The 17,696-nt window shown below is 45.8% G+C and overlaps 2 protein-coding genes and 2 long non-coding RNA genes across 5 annotated transcripts; all 4 read right to left on the bottom strand.

The window, feature by feature from the left end:
- Positions 1–3,953: 3,953 nt before the first annotated feature.
- LOC138952897 (uncharacterized) lies at positions 3,954–7,771 on the bottom strand. Of its 2 annotated transcripts, XR_011451453.1 has the most exons (3): positions 7,348–7,771; positions 6,304–6,391; positions 3,954–4,163 (listed from the first exon to the last, which is right to left on the bottom strand). XR_011451453.1 is itself a non-coding variant. In XM_070324647.1 (2 exons), exon 2 carries the CDS (start codon positions 6,127–6,129, stop codon positions 5,029–5,031), a length of 1,101 nt encoding a protein of 366 aa, XP_070180748.1. In that variant the 5' UTR covers positions 6,130–6,391; positions 7,348–7,771; the 3' UTR covers positions 4,543–5,028. The 2 variants fall into 2 exon arrangements, 1 of the variants encoding a protein (XP_070180748.1); XM_070324647.1 differs by lacking the exon at positions 3,954–4,163 and having other exon boundaries at positions 4,543–6,391.
- A 1,924-nt stretch (positions 7,772–9,695) lies between these two features.
- LOC138951845 (uncharacterized) lies at positions 9,696–10,776 on the bottom strand. The gene is made up of 2 exons (XR_011451232.1): positions 10,319–10,776; positions 9,696–10,047 (listed from the first exon to the last, which is right to left on the bottom strand). It is a non-coding gene; the product is annotated as an uncharacterized lncRNA (long non-coding RNA).
- Positions 10,777–10,924: 148 nt separating this feature from the next.
- LOC138952705 (uncharacterized) lies at positions 10,925–15,433 on the bottom strand. Its single transcript, XM_070324409.1, has one exon. The coding sequence runs from the start codon at positions 15,431–15,433 to the stop codon at positions 10,925–10,927; it is 4,509 nt and encodes a 1,502-aa protein (XP_070180510.1).
- Positions 15,434–16,496: 1,063 nt separating this feature from the next.
- LOC138951843 (uncharacterized) lies at positions 16,497–17,523 on the bottom strand. The gene is made up of 2 exons (XR_011451231.1): positions 17,120–17,523; positions 16,497–16,848 (listed from the first exon to the last, which is right to left on the bottom strand). It is a non-coding gene; the product is annotated as an uncharacterized lncRNA (long non-coding RNA).
- Positions 17,524–17,696: the final 173 nt, after the last annotated feature.

Genomic DNA, 17,696 nt, shown 5'->3' with positions numbered 1-17,696 from the left:
TTCAAAATAACTAGTATTTTTCTTTTGTATCATCCTCAATTAAATCCTGAAAGCAAAGAATGTTTTTTGCTATTCCTGGCATAGGAGGGAAACCGGATGCTTTGTTTGCGAGGGGGGAGTTGGTGTTTTGCGTGTTGGTGGTGGTGGTGGGGGGGGGGGCTGTGTTTGTCTGTATAATTATGTGTATGCATGTGAGTGTAACTTCTGTGTGGATGATTGTGTCTGTGTGCTATCGGGTGCATGCGTGCGTACGTGTGGGCGTGTGTGTGAGCGCGTGCTTGCTTACTTGCGACCGTTAAGGATTGCGGAAAACAACAACAGCAAACCTTTATTGGACACGTCCCACCTCTGTGGCATGACGCAAGTGCGAGTTACCCAATAAAATCCCACACACCCCAAGGGAACAGCCCACCCACCTACTGTCCCGGCATCTTTGTTGAGGAGCTTTAGCTGATTGCAGCTTTCTTTCTCTGACGCCGATTGTTGGTCGATTTTTATTTCTTACACCTGCCAGTCTCAGGGCGACAAACCCAGATAAACAGCTCGTCCGACAATCACTGAAACACATTATTTGGAAAGGTTAGTTGCTTGTTGCAAGTCACTTTGTGGAGAAGTAGTTTGCATGCCCTAGCGTGGTCAATATCAACAAATGCTGATGGAATTGAGCAAGGCTAGTTTTGCATCCTTTTCGATCCCTTCATCCCCTTTGTTACCTTAGCATATTGGAATATTTGAACTGTTCAAACAATAAACTAAAATGTCTGAACAATTTCTGCTGTTAAAATGTTGGGCCACGTTTCATATTACACCCGGGAATTCAGCCTTCCTTGTCCTTGAATCACTTCCGGACATTTCGTTTATTGTTGTTTGTTTTCATGTCCTTTCAGTAATGTAAAAAAGTAACATTACCCAAATGCATAATTTCACAGATGGCATTATGAATATCGTTTTGATCTGTTATTCATCCTACGAAAGGTAACTGTTGAGAATACTACCATAGATCAGACACTTGTCATTGGCTTGCACCCATTGTTCTCTTCTAATACATCAATGAGTGTGTGTGTGTCTGTGTGTGAGTGTGTGTGTGTGTGTGTGTGTGTATGTGTGTGTGTGTGTGTGCGTGCGTGCGTGCGTGCGTGTGTGCGTGCATGCGTGCGTGCATGCGTACGTGCGTGCGTGTGTGTGTGTGTGTGTGACACAAATTCGATTAGTCTCTGTGTGAAGAAATTCCCCACAATCTGACGTTCGAACAAACAAGCTTACATGAAAGAACATATTTAGACTTCTTTAATTAAAACAGGAAACGATTCTATTTCGGTTCTTACGGCTGAACAGCTGGATGTGGCTGAATAAAACCAGAGAACCCGAATAAAAACATTCAGTTTTTACACACATGATTTCAAAACTGAATCTCTGTTTACGACAATCACAATCAATGTGTGTGTGTGTGTGTGTGTGTGTGTGTGTGTGTGTGTGTGTGTGTGTGTGTGTGTGTGTGTGTGTGTGTGTGTGTGCGTGCGTGCGTGCGTGCGTGCGTGCGTGCGTGCGTGTGTGTGTGTGTGTGTGTAAATCTGCGTGAGTGCGTGCGTGTGTCCTAGTATATGCCCACCAGATCGTCTAACAGCATTTCATTACAGCTCAAAAGTTTGAGAAAAAAAAAGAAAAACTTGTTCTTGCACAACAAATGCTTGACGTGGAAAGCGCAAAGTGTTTCTTTCCCCTAAGGTTATTACTATGAATTTAAAAGAACATCGCGTTACAGCGCTAATGGCTTTGTCGTGAAGGCGTACGCGTTATACTCGGTTTTCACACTTTTCGCCCTCTCACAAATGGCAGATCATATAAGCGCGACCACGTCAGTCGCAGCAGATCTCCTCAAGCTTTGACTTTAATACACTCATCGACTTGAACACATAGGAAAAGTGAACAGTCTTGCTGATTCCACTGATTCCACCGGCAGAGAGGGAATTTGTGCTCAAAATGAGTGTGACAGGTTGCCACTGGTGGAACTGTCCCCGCTCTGCACACAAAGCAGCCTGCTGGTGATTGTTGGTGTGTGTTTAAGTTGAAGGTTGCTCCTACCTTGTGTTCACACCTAGAACAATCTGTGCTGGTAAATATGATCGTGAAAACGAGCAGGAATAAACTTTTTATTTACTTTGTAAACGTTAAAAAAACGCATTTTAAGACAACGCTGCTCATAGTGTGAGTGACTACGCACCTGACTAGGGCATCAAGCCAGCCAGGACTCGGTCGTCGGGCATCAAGCCAGCCAAGACTCGGTCGTCGGGCATCAAGCCAGCCAAGACTCGGTCGTCGGGCATCAAGCCAGCCAAGACTCGGTCGTCGGGCATCAAGCCAGCCAAGACTCGGTCGTCGGGCATCAAGCCAGCCAAGACTCGGTCGTCGGGCATCAAGCCAGCCAAGACTCGGTCGTCGGGCATTAAGCCAGCCAAGACTCGGTCGTCGGGCATTAAGCCAGCCAAGACTCGGTCGTCGGGCATCAAGCCAGCCAAGACTCGGTCGTCGGGCATCAAGCCAGCCAAGACTCGGTCTCTGCGAACTGTTTATGTCGTTTTAGACTGATTGAATCACTGAATGTTTTAATCACGCTTTCGCCGACATGATTAGTATTTCCCCCAAAAAAGATGTTTTATACTTCTATCTTTGACTAAACCAACAAACCAACAAAGTCTTCGACTTTTTTCCCCCTGATTAAGTTTATATTTTTGGATGAAACTCGTTACTTTGAAATAGGGTCTTGCCCTCAAGTTCGTTCCTGGGAGATAAAAACAGCTTCAGTGAAAAGTGTCCACGGTGGTTTTGAATGGACAGTGAAAAGAAGAGAGGCGTAAAGATAGGATGGACTAATACGTTTGTACTTAGGAGATCAATGGTTTAGTGACGGCTTTGTTCGCCCTTGTGATGTCTGTTGCGTAGTTAGCAAACTGTTACCCTGTGTGAGGTGGGGAGGGGGAGATGGTAGAGGGCATTGGGGAGGGAACAGAAGGTCGAGTGGTGGTGGTGGTGGGGGCTATAAATGGGCTGGTGATGGTGGTGGTCGTGGTGGTCGTGGTGATAGTGTGCGCGCGTTTGTGCGTAAGTGTGTGTGTGTGTGTGTGTGTGTGTGTGTGTGTGTGTGTGTGTGTGTGTGTGTGTGTGTGTGCGTGCGCGCGCGTGTGTATATGTTTGTGTGTGTGGGGGGAGAGGACCTGGTAAACTGTTGTAGTCAGAATGTGTGAATGTGCTGCTGGGTGTGGCTGGTTAAACGTATGGGTCTGAGTATGCGAAGAAAGAGACAGACAGACAGACAGACAGACAGACAGACAAGACTGATAGAACAAGCATTGACCTTAACGGAGGTCAAGATAGCCGATTTGTGGCCGTGGTGACACGGGGGTGGAACATCGATACCGTCTCTGGGACTGCACAAACAGTTGACCCGTGACCTACCCGGGCCGGATTCTAATCCGCGACCTTAAGTCACGCAAAACTGTTTCAAACCATACTGAGAGAGAGAGAGAGAGAGAGAGAGAGAGAGAGAGAGAGAGAGAGAGAGAGGGAGAGAGAAAAAAAGAGAGAGAGAGAGCGTGGTGACACGGGGGTGGGACATGGATACCGTTTCTGGGTCTGCACAAACAGTTGACCCGTGTCCAACCCGGGCCGGCTTCCAATCACGCAAAACTGTTTTAAACCATACTGAGAGAGAGAGAGAGAGAGAGAGAGAGAGAGAGAGAGAGAGAGAGAGAGAGAGAGAGAGAGAGAGAGAGGTAGGTCAGCAACAGAGAGAGGAAGATAACAGAAATAAAAATAAAGTTCTGTTTCAGTCTGTTTTGCGTATGCGTATGTGTGTCTGTGTGTGTGTGTGTGTGTGTGTGTGTGTGTGTGTGTGTGTGTGTGTGTGTGTGTGTGTGTGTTCAGACTTGTGCAACAGGAACACCAACACAAGGAAATCAGTGATGCAAATCAAACATTTAGTTAGCAAAAGATCACTTGTATGAACCATGCATCACTTTATCAAAGTAGTGGTACTAATACACATTTGCCTTAGAAGAACAAATTTTACAGAAAGGAATGCACATTTAACTTTATATATTTTCTATTTATACAGCAGAATAAAAAATAACTCTCCACGATCACTTTGATCTCAATGTCAAGTCTTTCTGAAACAAAAACAAAAACACACAAGTTATTAAAAACAACAATTAAAAAAAACCAAAAAAACAATTAAATTAAAAAAATATATAAAAAAAATTATTAAAAAAATTAACAGAATTTTAAACAAAAGTAAAAAAGAAAATGTAAATGTAAACATTTTTTTTTAAACAAATTAAATTAAAATAAAATGAAAGAGAGAGCGAGAACGGAGTGCAGAAGAAAAAAGTGAAAGCTGCATGCTCGGATGAAAATAATAAACTAAAAAATGTTCGAGCCATGCGTAGTTTTAAACTCGGCACCTACGCCTTCCCACATGAGCGCCCTAAGCAATTGAGCTATCGTGAGCTCGTCGAAATCTAGCCTCTCTTAGAGTATATAAAAAGGGCTTAAAATTAATTTACCAACAGAATAGATGAATCTGGCAACAGAGAGGCTTACCTCATCAACAGATTTTCCACCACGAAAAAGGATTCTTTGAGCACGAAAAAAGATGATTTCAGCCACAGATAAGATGATTCAAGCACGTAAAGAGATAAAACTAGCAACAAACTACTCACCAACAAATCGGATGATACTAGCAATGAAACGGATACTTCCTACAACATTAACTAAAAATAATCTACTAAACTGATACATTCTGTTTGTTAGATTTTATATTTTGTTGTTGAATTAGCCTTTTCATTTTCAAGAACATAACACGATAGAGAAAGACAGAAATTGTACCCAGAGCTTTAGAAAGATCATTCTGATAGTGACAGATTTAATCGAAATAGCTTAACTTGTACATATTCTTGTTCACTGACACATACACTGTGCATGTACAGTACTAAGATTAAAGGTTTAAAAGTTCATCAAATTAAACCTGGAAAGTCACTGACGGACAAGCGCTGCTTTTGCCAACTTTGGACGCCCGCGTTTCCGCTTTTGGCCGATGGGTATCATCTTCGCTTGAGATGGAGCTTCAGATACTTTGAGTCTGATTTCACATCTCAAAGAGTGCTTGCAAATGTTGCCCTTGAGAAATCCTGGGCAGTTGCACCTGAACTGGTCAGAGTCTGGGTCAATTGTGACCTTCCAGATGGCATGTCTACAGGCAGCAAAGTCATCGAAATCTGCCCATGAGGCAGATTGGTTCTTTTCTTCAACATCCCTGATGGCTGTAGCTAACTCCTTGTCTAAGGTTGAGGATGCGACGTAGATCAAATTGCCTGCCTTCAGCGACTCCCTAGGCGATGAGGCCCACTGATAAGCCTCCGTCCACAATTTGAGATCACGCTTGGGGACATCCTGCACAGGGATTTTGGGCTCATCTCCATCTCTACCTGGGGTTCTCTCGGCAGACCAGTTCTTCACAATGTCTTGCTCAACAACAGCGAGGAATCTGGACAACTCCAATATTTCACGAATGGTATTCTGCCTCTTGATTTGCATGTTGGTGGATCCCAGGGCATTGTTGGTTGAGGGGTGATCAATGGCATATCCCTCGTACCAGGTGATGTTCTGATCGAGCCATGAGCTCTCAAAATATCCGATGAAGGAAGCCACTCCTTCTTCCTCTGATGCCTTCCACTTCCTAAGGAACAGAGCTGCGGCTTGGAAGAACGAATCATCATCAGGACACGTTTGGAGAATGCATATGTCTGCCCTGACCTGAGCTCGCAGCTCCTTGTTTTTTATTTTGACAAGCTGCTTGTCGGTATTCATTATTACATGAGCCCAGCACATAACTACTTTCTCAGCATCTTGCCCAAAAGCCAGTGTGAAGCCGTTCCTGACAGCTCCCGCAGCATCAGCAATGAGGGTAGAGGGTTGGAAATGGAATACACTGTTTGTTGCCAGACTGACACCTGAAATCACTCCATTCTTTGTAGCTATTTTTTGTTGAAAACATCTAATTTGTTGCTCAAAGTGGCTAATCAATTGCTGAGCGTATTTTTTGTTGCTGAAGTGTATTAATTGTTGGTGAATCATCCATTCAGTTGCTGGTTTATTTGTATTGTTGCAGATTCAGCTTTTCTGTTGGTAATTAAAATTTCTGTTGCTGGAAGCATCCTATTTATGTGGTGAAAGCGGCTAATTATGTGATTTGTCTGTCTAATTTGAAGGACCATTATAAATACAAGCCATATAAAAACCCTTGCACACATGCAGACGCCGCGGAACGATGTTTCAACCCCAGACCTGCGCGTTGACGTACACATTCACTTTCAGTTGAAAACGTCTTTGTCAACAACTGAAACGAATTAAAAAATATGTTATCTGGCTAGTGTACACGCCCATGCTTTGTAAAAGCTTCCATGCTTCGTGTATAAAGGTTTTAGGTCTCACTTAGCACATTTCTTCGACATCAAGTGTTAGGTTGAAACGCGCGTCCTCATGCGAGATCTTTAATCAGCCGCTTTACAGGTTGTTGTTTTCCTGGCCAGGTGCCAAAAGCGTGTAAAGCTTATATCTTCCGTTTGCCTATCGTTAGGAACGTAATTGTTTGCACACACCCTTGGGCCCACAATTCCAAGCTACTCGCCATATTTGAGCTCAATTGACCCCAGAGTACCAGAGATACAGTCGAAACTCTTGAAGATACAAATAAACAAACAACCAGAGCGAATCCTAAATAGCCTATTTATGCTTTGCATAAAGGCGGCTATAAAAACACAAACATCTAGACAAAAACTGTAATTGTCTTTGGCCACAGCTCCGTACAATATTGTTACGATTACCAAATAATGTGCACAATGACAGAGACAAAGACAGAAAGATGCAGAGCCAGGCATACAAACAGACAGACAAACAGACGGACCGACAAAATAACAGAGGCATACAGATCTGTTTTCTAAACCCACTCTTCGGCTTAACTATATCTTTCAGATAGAAGTAGAACAGAAGACTCAGTAGCAGAGTTAATTACTTGCTCTTTATTGCAGGAAAACAAAGCCGGCCATGAGATGTGAACCTCTTTATCTTCCAGTGTTTTGTGTCTGTCATTCGAGGTGAAAGTGTAAACAGACGTGTTGGATTCGTTTTTTTATTATCAGAAACCGTACGCTAACCAAATCAATAACGCTAGAAATGGAGTAATAAGGTTTCTTTTTCCTCCTTTCAGATGTTTGTTGAAACACAAAAACGAATTTGAATTTTGAAACATGATTATGAACACTCCCACGGGAATTCAGAAACAAAGTTGATTACCTCATGTCAAAGACCCAAGGCAGTCTCGGGTATTCTCCCAAATTGCCGAAATTACGTCGCACTGCCAGATTTTCAAGTTGATTTGCTTTAAACAAAATCAAAACAGGTGGACTGTTAAGGCTCCAATATCAAGAATTAAGAATAAACATTCTTGATTTGCATAAGCTGCTATGATAATGCTTTAATATATACATCTGCGACAGAGTGAGAGCTATGCAGCCGATTAATACCATCTGGGATGTCCCCCACCCCACTACTCTGAAATCGTTCGCCACCGTTTGTACACCCTTTTCCTCCCCTCGCTTCTCCCTGTGAAAGTGTCAATATTAATTATGTGCGTGCCTGTGTTAATAAAAGTGGGGTGTTTTGTGTCTAGGTGGTTGGGAAAGGATAGGAACCATATTCCTACGCCTTTCCACTAACCCTCCCCTTAGCCCCATCTCCTATCTCCATCCCCTTAGCCCCCCTCTCCTATCTCCATCCCTGAGCCCCCCTCTCCTATCTCCATCCCCTTAGCCCCCTCTCCTATCTCCATCCCCTTAGCCCCCCTCTCCTATCTCCATCCCCTTAGCCCCCCTCTCCTATCTACATCCCCTTAGGCTCCCTCTCCCCTCCCTCTCCCATCTCCATCTCCTTAGCCCCCCTCTCCCATCTCCATCCCCTTAGCCGCCCTCTCCCCTCCTTCTCCCATCTCCATCTCCTTTGCCTCCATCTCCCATCTCCATCCCCTTAGCCGCCCTCTCCCCTCCTTCTCCCATCTCCATCTCCTTTGCCTCCATCTCCCATCTTCATCCCCTTAACCCCCCTCTCCATCGCCTCCCTCTCCCATCTCCATCTCCGTAGCCCCCCGCTCCCATCTCCACCCCCTTAGCCTCCCTCTCACCTCCTTCTCCCATCTCCATCTCCTTAGCCTCCCTCTCCCATCTCCATCCCCTTGGCCGCCCTCTCCCCTCCCTCTCCCATCTCCATCTCCTTAGCCCCCCTCTCCTATCTCCATCCGCTTAGCCTCCCTCTCCCCTCCTTCTCCCATCTCCATCTCCTTAGCCTCCCTCTCCCATCTCCATCCCCTTAGCCTCCCTCTCCCATCTCCATCCCCTTAGCATCCCTCTCCCATATCCATCCCCTTAGCCTCCCTCTCCCACCTCCATCCCCTTAGCCTCCCTCTCCCATCTCCATCCCCTTAGCATCCCTCTCCCATCTCCATCCCCTTAGCATCCCTCTCCCATATCCATCCCCTTAGCATCCCTATCCCATCTCCATCCCCTTAGCATCCCTCTCCCATCTCCATCCCCTTAGCATCCCTCTCCCATCTCCATCCCCTTAGCATCCCTCTCCCATCTCCATCCCCTTAGCATCCCTCTCCCATCTCCATCCTCTTAGCCCCCCTCTCCCATCTCCTTAGCCTCCCTCTCCCATCTCTATCCCCTTAGCCTCCCTCTCCTATCTCCATCCTATTAGCCTCCCTCTCCCCTCCTTCTCCTATCTCCATCCTCTTAGCCCCCCTCTCCCATATCCATCTCCTTAGCCTCCCTCTCCCATCTCTTTCCCCTTAGCCTCCCTCTCCCCTCCTTCTTCCATCTCCATCCTCTTAGCCCCCCTCTCCCATCTCCATCTCCTTAGCCTCCCTCTCCCATCTCCATCCCCTTAGCCGCCCTCTCCAATCTCCATCCTCTTAGCCCCCCTCTCCCATCTCCATCCCCTTAGCCCCCCTCTCCCATCTCCATCCCATTAGCCCCCCTCTCCCCTCCTTCTCCCATCTCCATCTCCTTAGCCCTCTCTCCCCTCCTTCTCCCATTTCCATCTCCTTAGCCTCCTTCTCCCATCTCCATCCCCTTATCCCCCTCTCCCCTTCTTTTCCCATCTCCATATCCTTAGCCCCCCTCTCCCATCTCCATCTCCTTAGTCCCCCTCTCCCATCTCCATCCCCTTAGCCTCCCTCTCCCATCTCCATCCCCTTAGCCCCCTCTCCCCTCCTTCTCCCATCTTTATCTCCTTAGCCCCCCTCTCCCCTCCTTCTCCCATCTCCATCTCCTCAGCCCCCCCCTCTCCCATCTCCATCCCCTTAGCCCCCTCTCCCTTCCTTCTCCTATCTCCATCTCCTTAGCCCCCCTCTCCCATCTCCATCCCGTTAGCCTCCCTCTCCCATCTCCATCCCCTTAGCCCCCTCTTCCCTCCTTCTCCTATCTTTATCTCCTTAGCCCCCTCTCCCCTCCTTCTCCCATCTCCATCTCTGTTGCAGTTCCACTTTTTACCTTGTGTTTTAGATACAATATCTAAGAACACACCAAAGTTATATTCAATACTTTACAACAGTCATGCTTCAAATCAATCTCGTAAAACACTGATGATTTAGATTAATGAATAAATTTATTGGTTGGTAATATTTCCGGATTCTTTAACAAACTATTTCTATTTTAGATCTAACGAATTTGCGTTCATAGTTAATTGTTCTTGCATTGACAGCTAGTTTAATGTCGAACTGGACTTATCTTAAATGGGCTGGTTAGTTACAAAGTCCGAATGTCCTGATGGAAGCCTGGATTCACATGATGACCGTAGCAGTGACGAACTTGATGAAGATCACTGGATGATGATGATAATTAGTAGACAAACTCCTTTTGCTCCTCGCTGGTGGATCACACTGGTGGCGTAGCTTGATTAGTTCACCCTTATCCCAGCGGATCCTAGACGCTCGAACCCCTGGATCAAAGGTAATACTTGTTATTAACAACGGTATCCTAGGATCAAGGTTAATTTTGATTTCTTGCCCTATCTTCATGTCGGGCAGTTCGCAGACAAACCAAGCATGGTTACTGAATAAAATACTAGATCTATATGCCGAACTAACTTGCAGCATGTACGTTTATGATTAACTTCATTAAACATTCTAAAACAAATATCATATGCGAATAGATGTGAGTGTATAATAGCTGTTCCTTGATGGACGCTCGATATTACAACGACACCTTACCTCTTGATGCTCCTTTCCGGACACTACTATACGAGTCTGTGCGGCTGCGGGTTACATCTCAGGCCTTGGGATGGTAGGTTAGGTGCCGGCGGCTTTTCATCGGTGGTTACACAGGATTCTTGTTCCCCACTTGTAGCCTCTCAGTACCCGGCAAATAGAGTGACCGTAATGGTTAGCGGTTCACGTTTCCTTCCTCCAAATAACTGTTTTCATCCCACGATGCAACTCCATGAGTTACGTAAATTCGCATATTAATGACGCAGTAATGACGTTGATCCAACATGTAGATTCTCATACTAGTGACGTCATTACTTCGTCTCCAAGGTCTCGTAGACTCTTACCCTAATGGTGCAACAAAATATTTCAGTCTCGGCTAAACAAGAGTTGTTTGGAGTTGAGTCGTAACATAACCCCGGGGGGTGGACAAGCGAAATCTTATTTCGTTTCCGTTTATACGACTCAATATACAATACAATACCATACAATATACAATATGCATATACAATTGTTTCCACTTTTTGGAGTAGATCTGCATGAGCCTGTCGCGGCCAGTTTGGCCTCACTACTCCAACGGGGTGGACAAATTTTCCTTCTGGACTCTGAAACTCAGTTGATGCGACTCAAATAGTCGGCACCTAGGTTGTCCTTTCCTGGGATGTAGTTGATTGTGAAGGAGTATGGTTGCAATTGTAGCGACCATCGTAACAGACGAGGGTTTGTTGGATTCCTCTGTAGGCATTTCAAGGGTTGGTGGTCTGTCTCCAACACAAAGTGTCGTCCGTACAGGTATCTTTCAAACTTCTGTACTCCCCAGACTGTTGCTAGACATTCCTTTTCCACAGTCGCGTATCGGGACTCAGCCCCGAGTAGCTTCTTCGACTGGTACGCTACGGGGTGTAGCTTCTCTCCATGTAGTTGCATCAGTACCGCACCGATTCCTCGGTCTGATGCGTCAGTGCGGAGAACGAAGTCCTTGCCGAAATCAGGCATTTTCAGGACTGGTTTCTCACTGACCATTCGTTTGAGTCTTGCGAAGCTCTTCTTTGCCTCGTCACTCCATTTGAGTTTGTCTGGCAAGCTCTTCTTTGTCATGTCGGTGAGCGGCACGACCACAGTCGAGTAGTTTTCCAGGTATTCTCGGTAAAACCCCGTGAGACCCAAAAATGCGCGTAGCTGTTTCTTTGTAGCTGGCTCTTTGGCGTTCACGATCTTCACGATTTTATCGTCTTCTGGCCACCTCTCTCCATGCCCGATTTCATGGCCAAGATACGGCAATTGGTCGAATCCGATGTAGCATTTCGACGGTTTTGCTGCAAGGTTGGCTTCTTTGAGCCGCTGAAGGACTGCCTTCAGGGCTTCCATGTGTTGCTCCCACGTCTCAGTGGCTATCAAGATGTCATCCATAAAATGGTACACATCGTCTCGGTTGAGGGGACCTAGCAACTTCCTCATCATCCTGTTGAAGATGCCAGTGGCGGTCTTCAACCCGAAGGGCATGTTCACCCATCGGAACTGGCCTCGTGACGTCACAAACGCGGTTTTGTCTCTGTCTTCCTCGACAATGGGTATTCCCCAGTAGCCACGCGTGAGATCTAGCTTGGAGAAGTACTTGGCTTTTCCTAAGCTTTGGAATAAATGTTGAACGTCGGTGATGGGTTCCCCATCGAACACCGTGACATCATTCAACCCACGGAGGTCCGCGCAAAAGCGGTACTTCCCTTCTTCTTTCTTTTTGACGAGAACAATGGGTGAATTGTAAGCTGAGTTGGCGGGTTCGATGACTCCTAGCTTCAACATCTCTTCGACTTCATTCTCCACCATCTTCACATACGCATGTGGAATGGGGCGTGGTCTTATATAGACCGGTTTCTTGTCTGTGACCTCGATTCGACACGTAGTCAGATTCGTGGTGAGTGGTACGTCGGTCAGATTATCTAGTCTGTCCGCGCAGATCTGTCTCGCTTCAGTTCGCTGTGTCTGAGTGAGTTTCTCTGAAAAGTGCACGTGGTCTAAACCTTCTGTGCGCTTTGTCTCAAATGTTGGGATAGTCCTCTGACTGTCCAACCTGAAGATGTCGTCGTTAGTGGTTTCGTCCTCCTCTACCACTACTGAGACGATCACTTCTTCCTCTTCTTCTTCTACTACTGCAACCGGAATTGTTCCATCGGTGACAGGTTGCTCACGTTCGACGTAAGACTTGAGGAGGTTGACATGGAATACTTTTTCCTTCCTCCTTACTTGGACTTTGTAGTCGAAATCATTCAACTTCTCTAACACTTCAAATGGACCTTGCCAAGTGAGTTCCAGTTTGTTTGTTTTCAATGGCTTGAGAATCAGGACTTTCTCTCCTGGTTTTAGCGACCTTGGTTTGGCTTTACGATCGTAATATTGAGCAGATCGCACTGATGCTTTTTTCAGGTTCTCTCGAGCAAGCAAACAGGTCTCTTCGATCCTCTCACGAAGGTTCACTACATATTCTGCAGTGGTTTTGACCTCATCTGAGACGCTCTCATCTGTCCAAATCTGTCTCAAGAGTTGCATTGGTCCTCTGACAGTACGCCCGAACAACAGTTCGAATGGCGAGAAACCTAAACTCTCTTGAGGAGTCTCGCGGTATGCGAACAGTAATGCAGAGATGAACGTGTCCCATGCTTTGGGCTGTTCTATGCACATCTTTTTGAGCATGTTCTTTAACGTGCCATTCATTCTCTCGCACAAACCATTCCCAGCTGGATGAAATACCGCAGATGTTTTCCTTTTGATGCGGAGGAGTTCAGTGACTTCCTGCATCAGAGTGCCTGTGAACTGGCTCCCGTTATCAGTCAATATTTCACTTGGGATACCGAGTCTAGTCCAAAAATCCCACAAAGCATCGGCTACTGTCTCGGCGTGAATGTCCTTCAACGCGACAGCTTCAGGGTAGCGGGTGGCAAAGTCAACCATGACGAGGATGTACCGTTTTTTGTTCTCGGACATAGGAAGAATAGGCCCGATGATATCGACTGCTACTCTTCTGAAAGCAGTCTCAAACACTGGCATCTTGCCCAATGGGACCTTCTTCGTAAGGTGTTTTGGCGCGGATCGCTGGCAAGCGTCACATGACAAGCAGTAGCGGCGGATCTCAACACCACAGCATGGCCACCAAAATTCGCGTCTAATCCTTTCGGCGGTACGACGCTGACCTTGGTGTCCTGCCATTGGATGATCATGGCCGAATGCGAGCACCTTACTACGGAACGATTTGGGAAGAATAACCTTCAAAGACTCCTCTCCTTTCCGATTGAACGTCGACTGGTACAAGATACCATTCTTTTCCACGACCCTCATGTGGCCTCTCTCTTCTCCGGTAGCAGCTTGTTTCCTGATGCTGTCTAACGAAGGATCTGTCTTCTGAGCCTCGCGTAAGTCCTTTGGAGTAAACATATCCGATGTTGGCTCCCGGCTACTTGGCTTACTCGCAGATTTGTCTCTATCATTGTCCAATTTGGACTGTGCTCTGGTATCTACGGCCCCAGCGACTGTCTCAGTGCTGTCGTGATACCAGGTAGGTTCTCTGACAGGGAAAATCGGTGTTTTCCTCCTGTCGTTCTGAGTTCCATGGAACTCTCCTATGAGCACCGGCATTATGGGATCCGCCATGACCACGACTTCTGTCTCTCCGCAGAAGAAGGGCGAATCTACATGAATGATCGCGGTCTCACAGTACCGGACTTTACTTTTGTCCGCTAACGTGGTCCTCTTTCTCTGACCAGTCATTTTGTCGGCCGGCACAAGATGTGCGGCCACCACAATCGAGCTACAGCCCGAGTCTCTCAGGGCGGTCACTCGTTTGCCGTTGACTTTGACGTCAACTAGATCCGAAAACTTTTTTGTGGTGCAGTCTCGACACAATTTATCTAACGGGGATTTTCTTCCCTGTGTTTCGCGTCGGACATCTTCAACCGTCACAGCTCCGGCGGTGTTGCCTTTTTTCCGTAAGGGACAATCGCTCGAACGGTGTAGACCTACGCGACAATAGAAGCATAGTCCTGCTTCTCGGAGTTTTTCGCGTTCCGCCGGTGTCAAAGAAGATCTTTTACCTTGTTGAGGTGATGGTTTATGATCCTTCTCAAAACGTTTCGTTCCGTCCTGAGGAGTTCGCGTTGGTGTCGGTCTCAATCTATTTTGGCTTCTGTTCAGCTCATAATCGGACGCGAGTTTTCCCATCTCCTTGGCATTGATCGGGTTCCGGTCTTTGACATGCACGGCGAGATCAGAAGGCATTGACTGCAAGGACTGCTCTCGCAGGATCAAATCGGTTAATCCTTTGACAGTTTTCTCGCACGGATCAAGCTCGATCCACTTGGTTAGGTACCGATCGAGTCTAGTGATGTGTTCTTTGTAAGTTTCCGCGGGATTACGTCTAGTATTGCGGAATTTCATGCGATATTGCTCAGCGGTGAGCTGGAATCCTTCAAATAACGCGCTCTTCACCTTTTCATAGTCGTCAACATCCTCATCGTCCATTTTGGACACGATGGTACGGGCCTTACCTTTCAAGAAGTATATCAGCCGGGAGGCTTTCTTTGATTCGTCCAAATTCATATCTCTGGCATAGTGTTCAAACTGTTTGAGCCAGGATTCAACGTCATCCTTGTCATCAAGGTAAGGGATTTTGGGAATGAAACGGGGATCATGGTCATGTGAGGGTTGGGAAGGATGAGCTGCGTTTCCATTCGTGTTCATCTGAACCTCGCTCTGAATGCGCAGCTCTTCTATCCTAAAGAGTCTGTTTCTCTCATTCTCTTGGCGCTCATCTTTACGCTCTTCTAGTGCTAGCCTACTGGCTTCTCGCTCATGTTCACGCTCTTTATCCCTCTCCCCTTGGACGAATGACTGTAGTTCCTTTCCCTCCAAACCCAACTCTTTCCCCATGGTGATCAATTCCTTGATCGAACTGACGCTGGGACTTGATGGAACGGTCTGCTCGACCTGTCCGTTCACAGGCTGAGCGGCGTGGCCGTCATCACCTAGATCGGTGATATCAATCAGATTTGCTCCTTCTGTATATTCTGGGTCTATGCCCACGGTTGACGAGAATCTGGTGTAGTGCTGATGATGTCTGGTATCAGCCATTTTAGGTAATCCCTCAAAATGCAAAACTTTGGTACATCCACTCTTGGTGGTACTCTAATATGGAAGACTCTTACCCGCAGGTATTGTTCAACCTTTCAACACTGGTACAAACAATGTTACACGCGCACGTGATTTTTCCTACACCTGTCCTTCGTCTCTATCTTGAACCGAAACGACTAACTAGGACTTAGTGGTGTGTCGCTGAGTAAGTTGCCTTACAAAGCCTTATGTGATGACGACCTTCAGTCTGTCAACACACCCACAGAAGTTTTCCCCACTATTAACTATCAACCCGCGGGTTATAGATAACTAATAATGTGAAGCACAACTTAAATAAGCAACACGTTTTAAATGTTACTCCGACTAGAGTTATAATTTAATCTGAACTTAAACTAAGGTCCTAGTACTATCGAGCGTCCATCCTGGTTGGAATTATAACACACTCACCGTTTTGATCAGAACTTGAGAGTATAATTCGAACCGACAGTTCGTTAGTAAACTGCCAATTTCCCGTGAAGTTGTCGAACATCAATTCTATGTCTTACCTTATGACTATGATACTGTTCGACGAACTAGATGGAAATCCTTCCACGAATTAATTTAGCAAAAACGCTGTTCGTGAACAACAGCGATCGCGAAGATTCTTTGGGCAGAATGTACCCAAATCAAACACGGAGTTATTTAAAATTTCTTCTTACAGAAATGATTTAAATATTCTACTTACCACCGTCTGGTCTGTATATGAGTGAATCCGACATGAAGCAGGAAATGATTTTGAATTTTGAAGAAAGAAAAAATGAAGAAAGATTTTTCCAGAAAATATTCTAATTTCCGTCGCTTCACGGATAATTTGACTAACTAATTTATGGGGTAAACCAGTTGTCAATGCAAGTTTTTCTTTGGTACGAACACGAGTTCAGTATAGATCTCCGGACAGAGCCCCCATTGTTGCAGTTCCACTTTTTACCTTGTGTTTTAGATACAATATCTAAGAACACACCAAAGTTATATTCAATACTTTACAACAGTCATGCTTCAAATCAATCTCGTAAAACACTGATGATTTAGATTAATGAATAAATTTATTGGTTGGTAATATTTCCGGATTCTTTAACAAACTATTTCTATTTTAGATCTAACGAATTTGCGTTCATAGTTAATTGTTCTTGCATTGACAGCTAGTTTAATGTCGAACTGGACTTATCTTAAATGGGCTGGTTAGTTACAAAGTCCGAATGTCCTGATGGAAGCCTGGATTCACATGATGACCGTAGCAGTGACGAACTTGATGAAGATCACTGGATGATGATGATAATTAGTAGACAAACTCCTTTTGCTCCTCGCTGGTGGATCACACTGGTGGCGTAGCTTGATTAGTTCACCCTTATCCCAGCGGATCCTAGACGCTCGAACCCCTGGATCAAAGGTAATACTTGTTATTAACAACGGTATCCTAGGATCAAGGTTAATTTTGATTTCTTGCCCTATCTTCATGTCGGGCAGTTCGCAGACAAACCAAGCATGGTTACTGAATAAAATACTAGATCTATATGCCGAACTAACTTGCAGCATGTACGTTTATGATTAACTTCATTAAACACTCTAAAACAAATATCATATGCGAATAGATGTGAGTGTATAATAGCTGTTCCTTGATGGACGCTCGATATTACAACGACACCTTACCTCTTGATGCTCCTTTCCGGACACTACTATACGAGTCTGTGCGGCTGCGGGTTACATCTCAGGCCTTGGGATGGTAGGTTAGGTGCCGGCGGCTTTTCATCGGTGGTTACACAGGATTCTTGTTCCCCACTTGTAGCCTCTCAGTACCCGGCAAATAGAGTGACCGTAATGGTTAGCGGTTCACGTTTCCTTCCTCCAAATAACTGTTTTCATCCCACGATGCAACTCCATGAGTTACGTAAATTCGCATATTAATGACGCAGTAATGACGTTGATCCAACATGTAGATTCTCATACTAGTGACGTCATTACTTCGTCTCCAAGGTCTCGTAGACTCTTACCCTAATGGTGCAACAAAATATTTCAGTCTCGGCTAAACAAGAGTTGTTTGGAGTTGAGTCGTAACAATCTCCTCAGCCCCCCTCTCCCATCTCCAACTCCTTAGCCTCCCTCTCCCATCTCCATCCCCTTAGCCGCCCTCTCCCATCTCCATCTCCTTAGCCTCCCTCTCCCATCTCTATCTCCTTAGCCCCCCTCTCCCATCTCCATCTCCTTAGCCTCCCTCTCCCATCTCCAT

Source organism: Littorina saxatilis, linkage group LG17 (assembly GCF_037325665.1).
Source record: "Littorina saxatilis isolate snail1 linkage group LG17, US_GU_Lsax_2.0, whole genome shotgun sequence".
NCBI classification, from domain to species: domain Eukaryota; kingdom Metazoa; phylum Mollusca; class Gastropoda; order Littorinimorpha; family Littorinidae; genus Littorina; species Littorina saxatilis.
Note: the sequence above shows the minus strand (reverse complement) of the source record. Positions and strands in the feature narration are given on the sequence as shown.

Coding starts and splice junctions, on each gene's coding strand:
- LOC138952897 (XM_070324647.1), bottom strand. CDS start 6,129: ATGATTCACCAACAATTAATACACTTCAGCAACAAAAAATACGCTCAG.
- LOC138952705 (XM_070324409.1), bottom strand. CDS start 15,433: ATGGCTGATACCAGACATCATCAGCACTACACCAGATTCTCGTCAACC.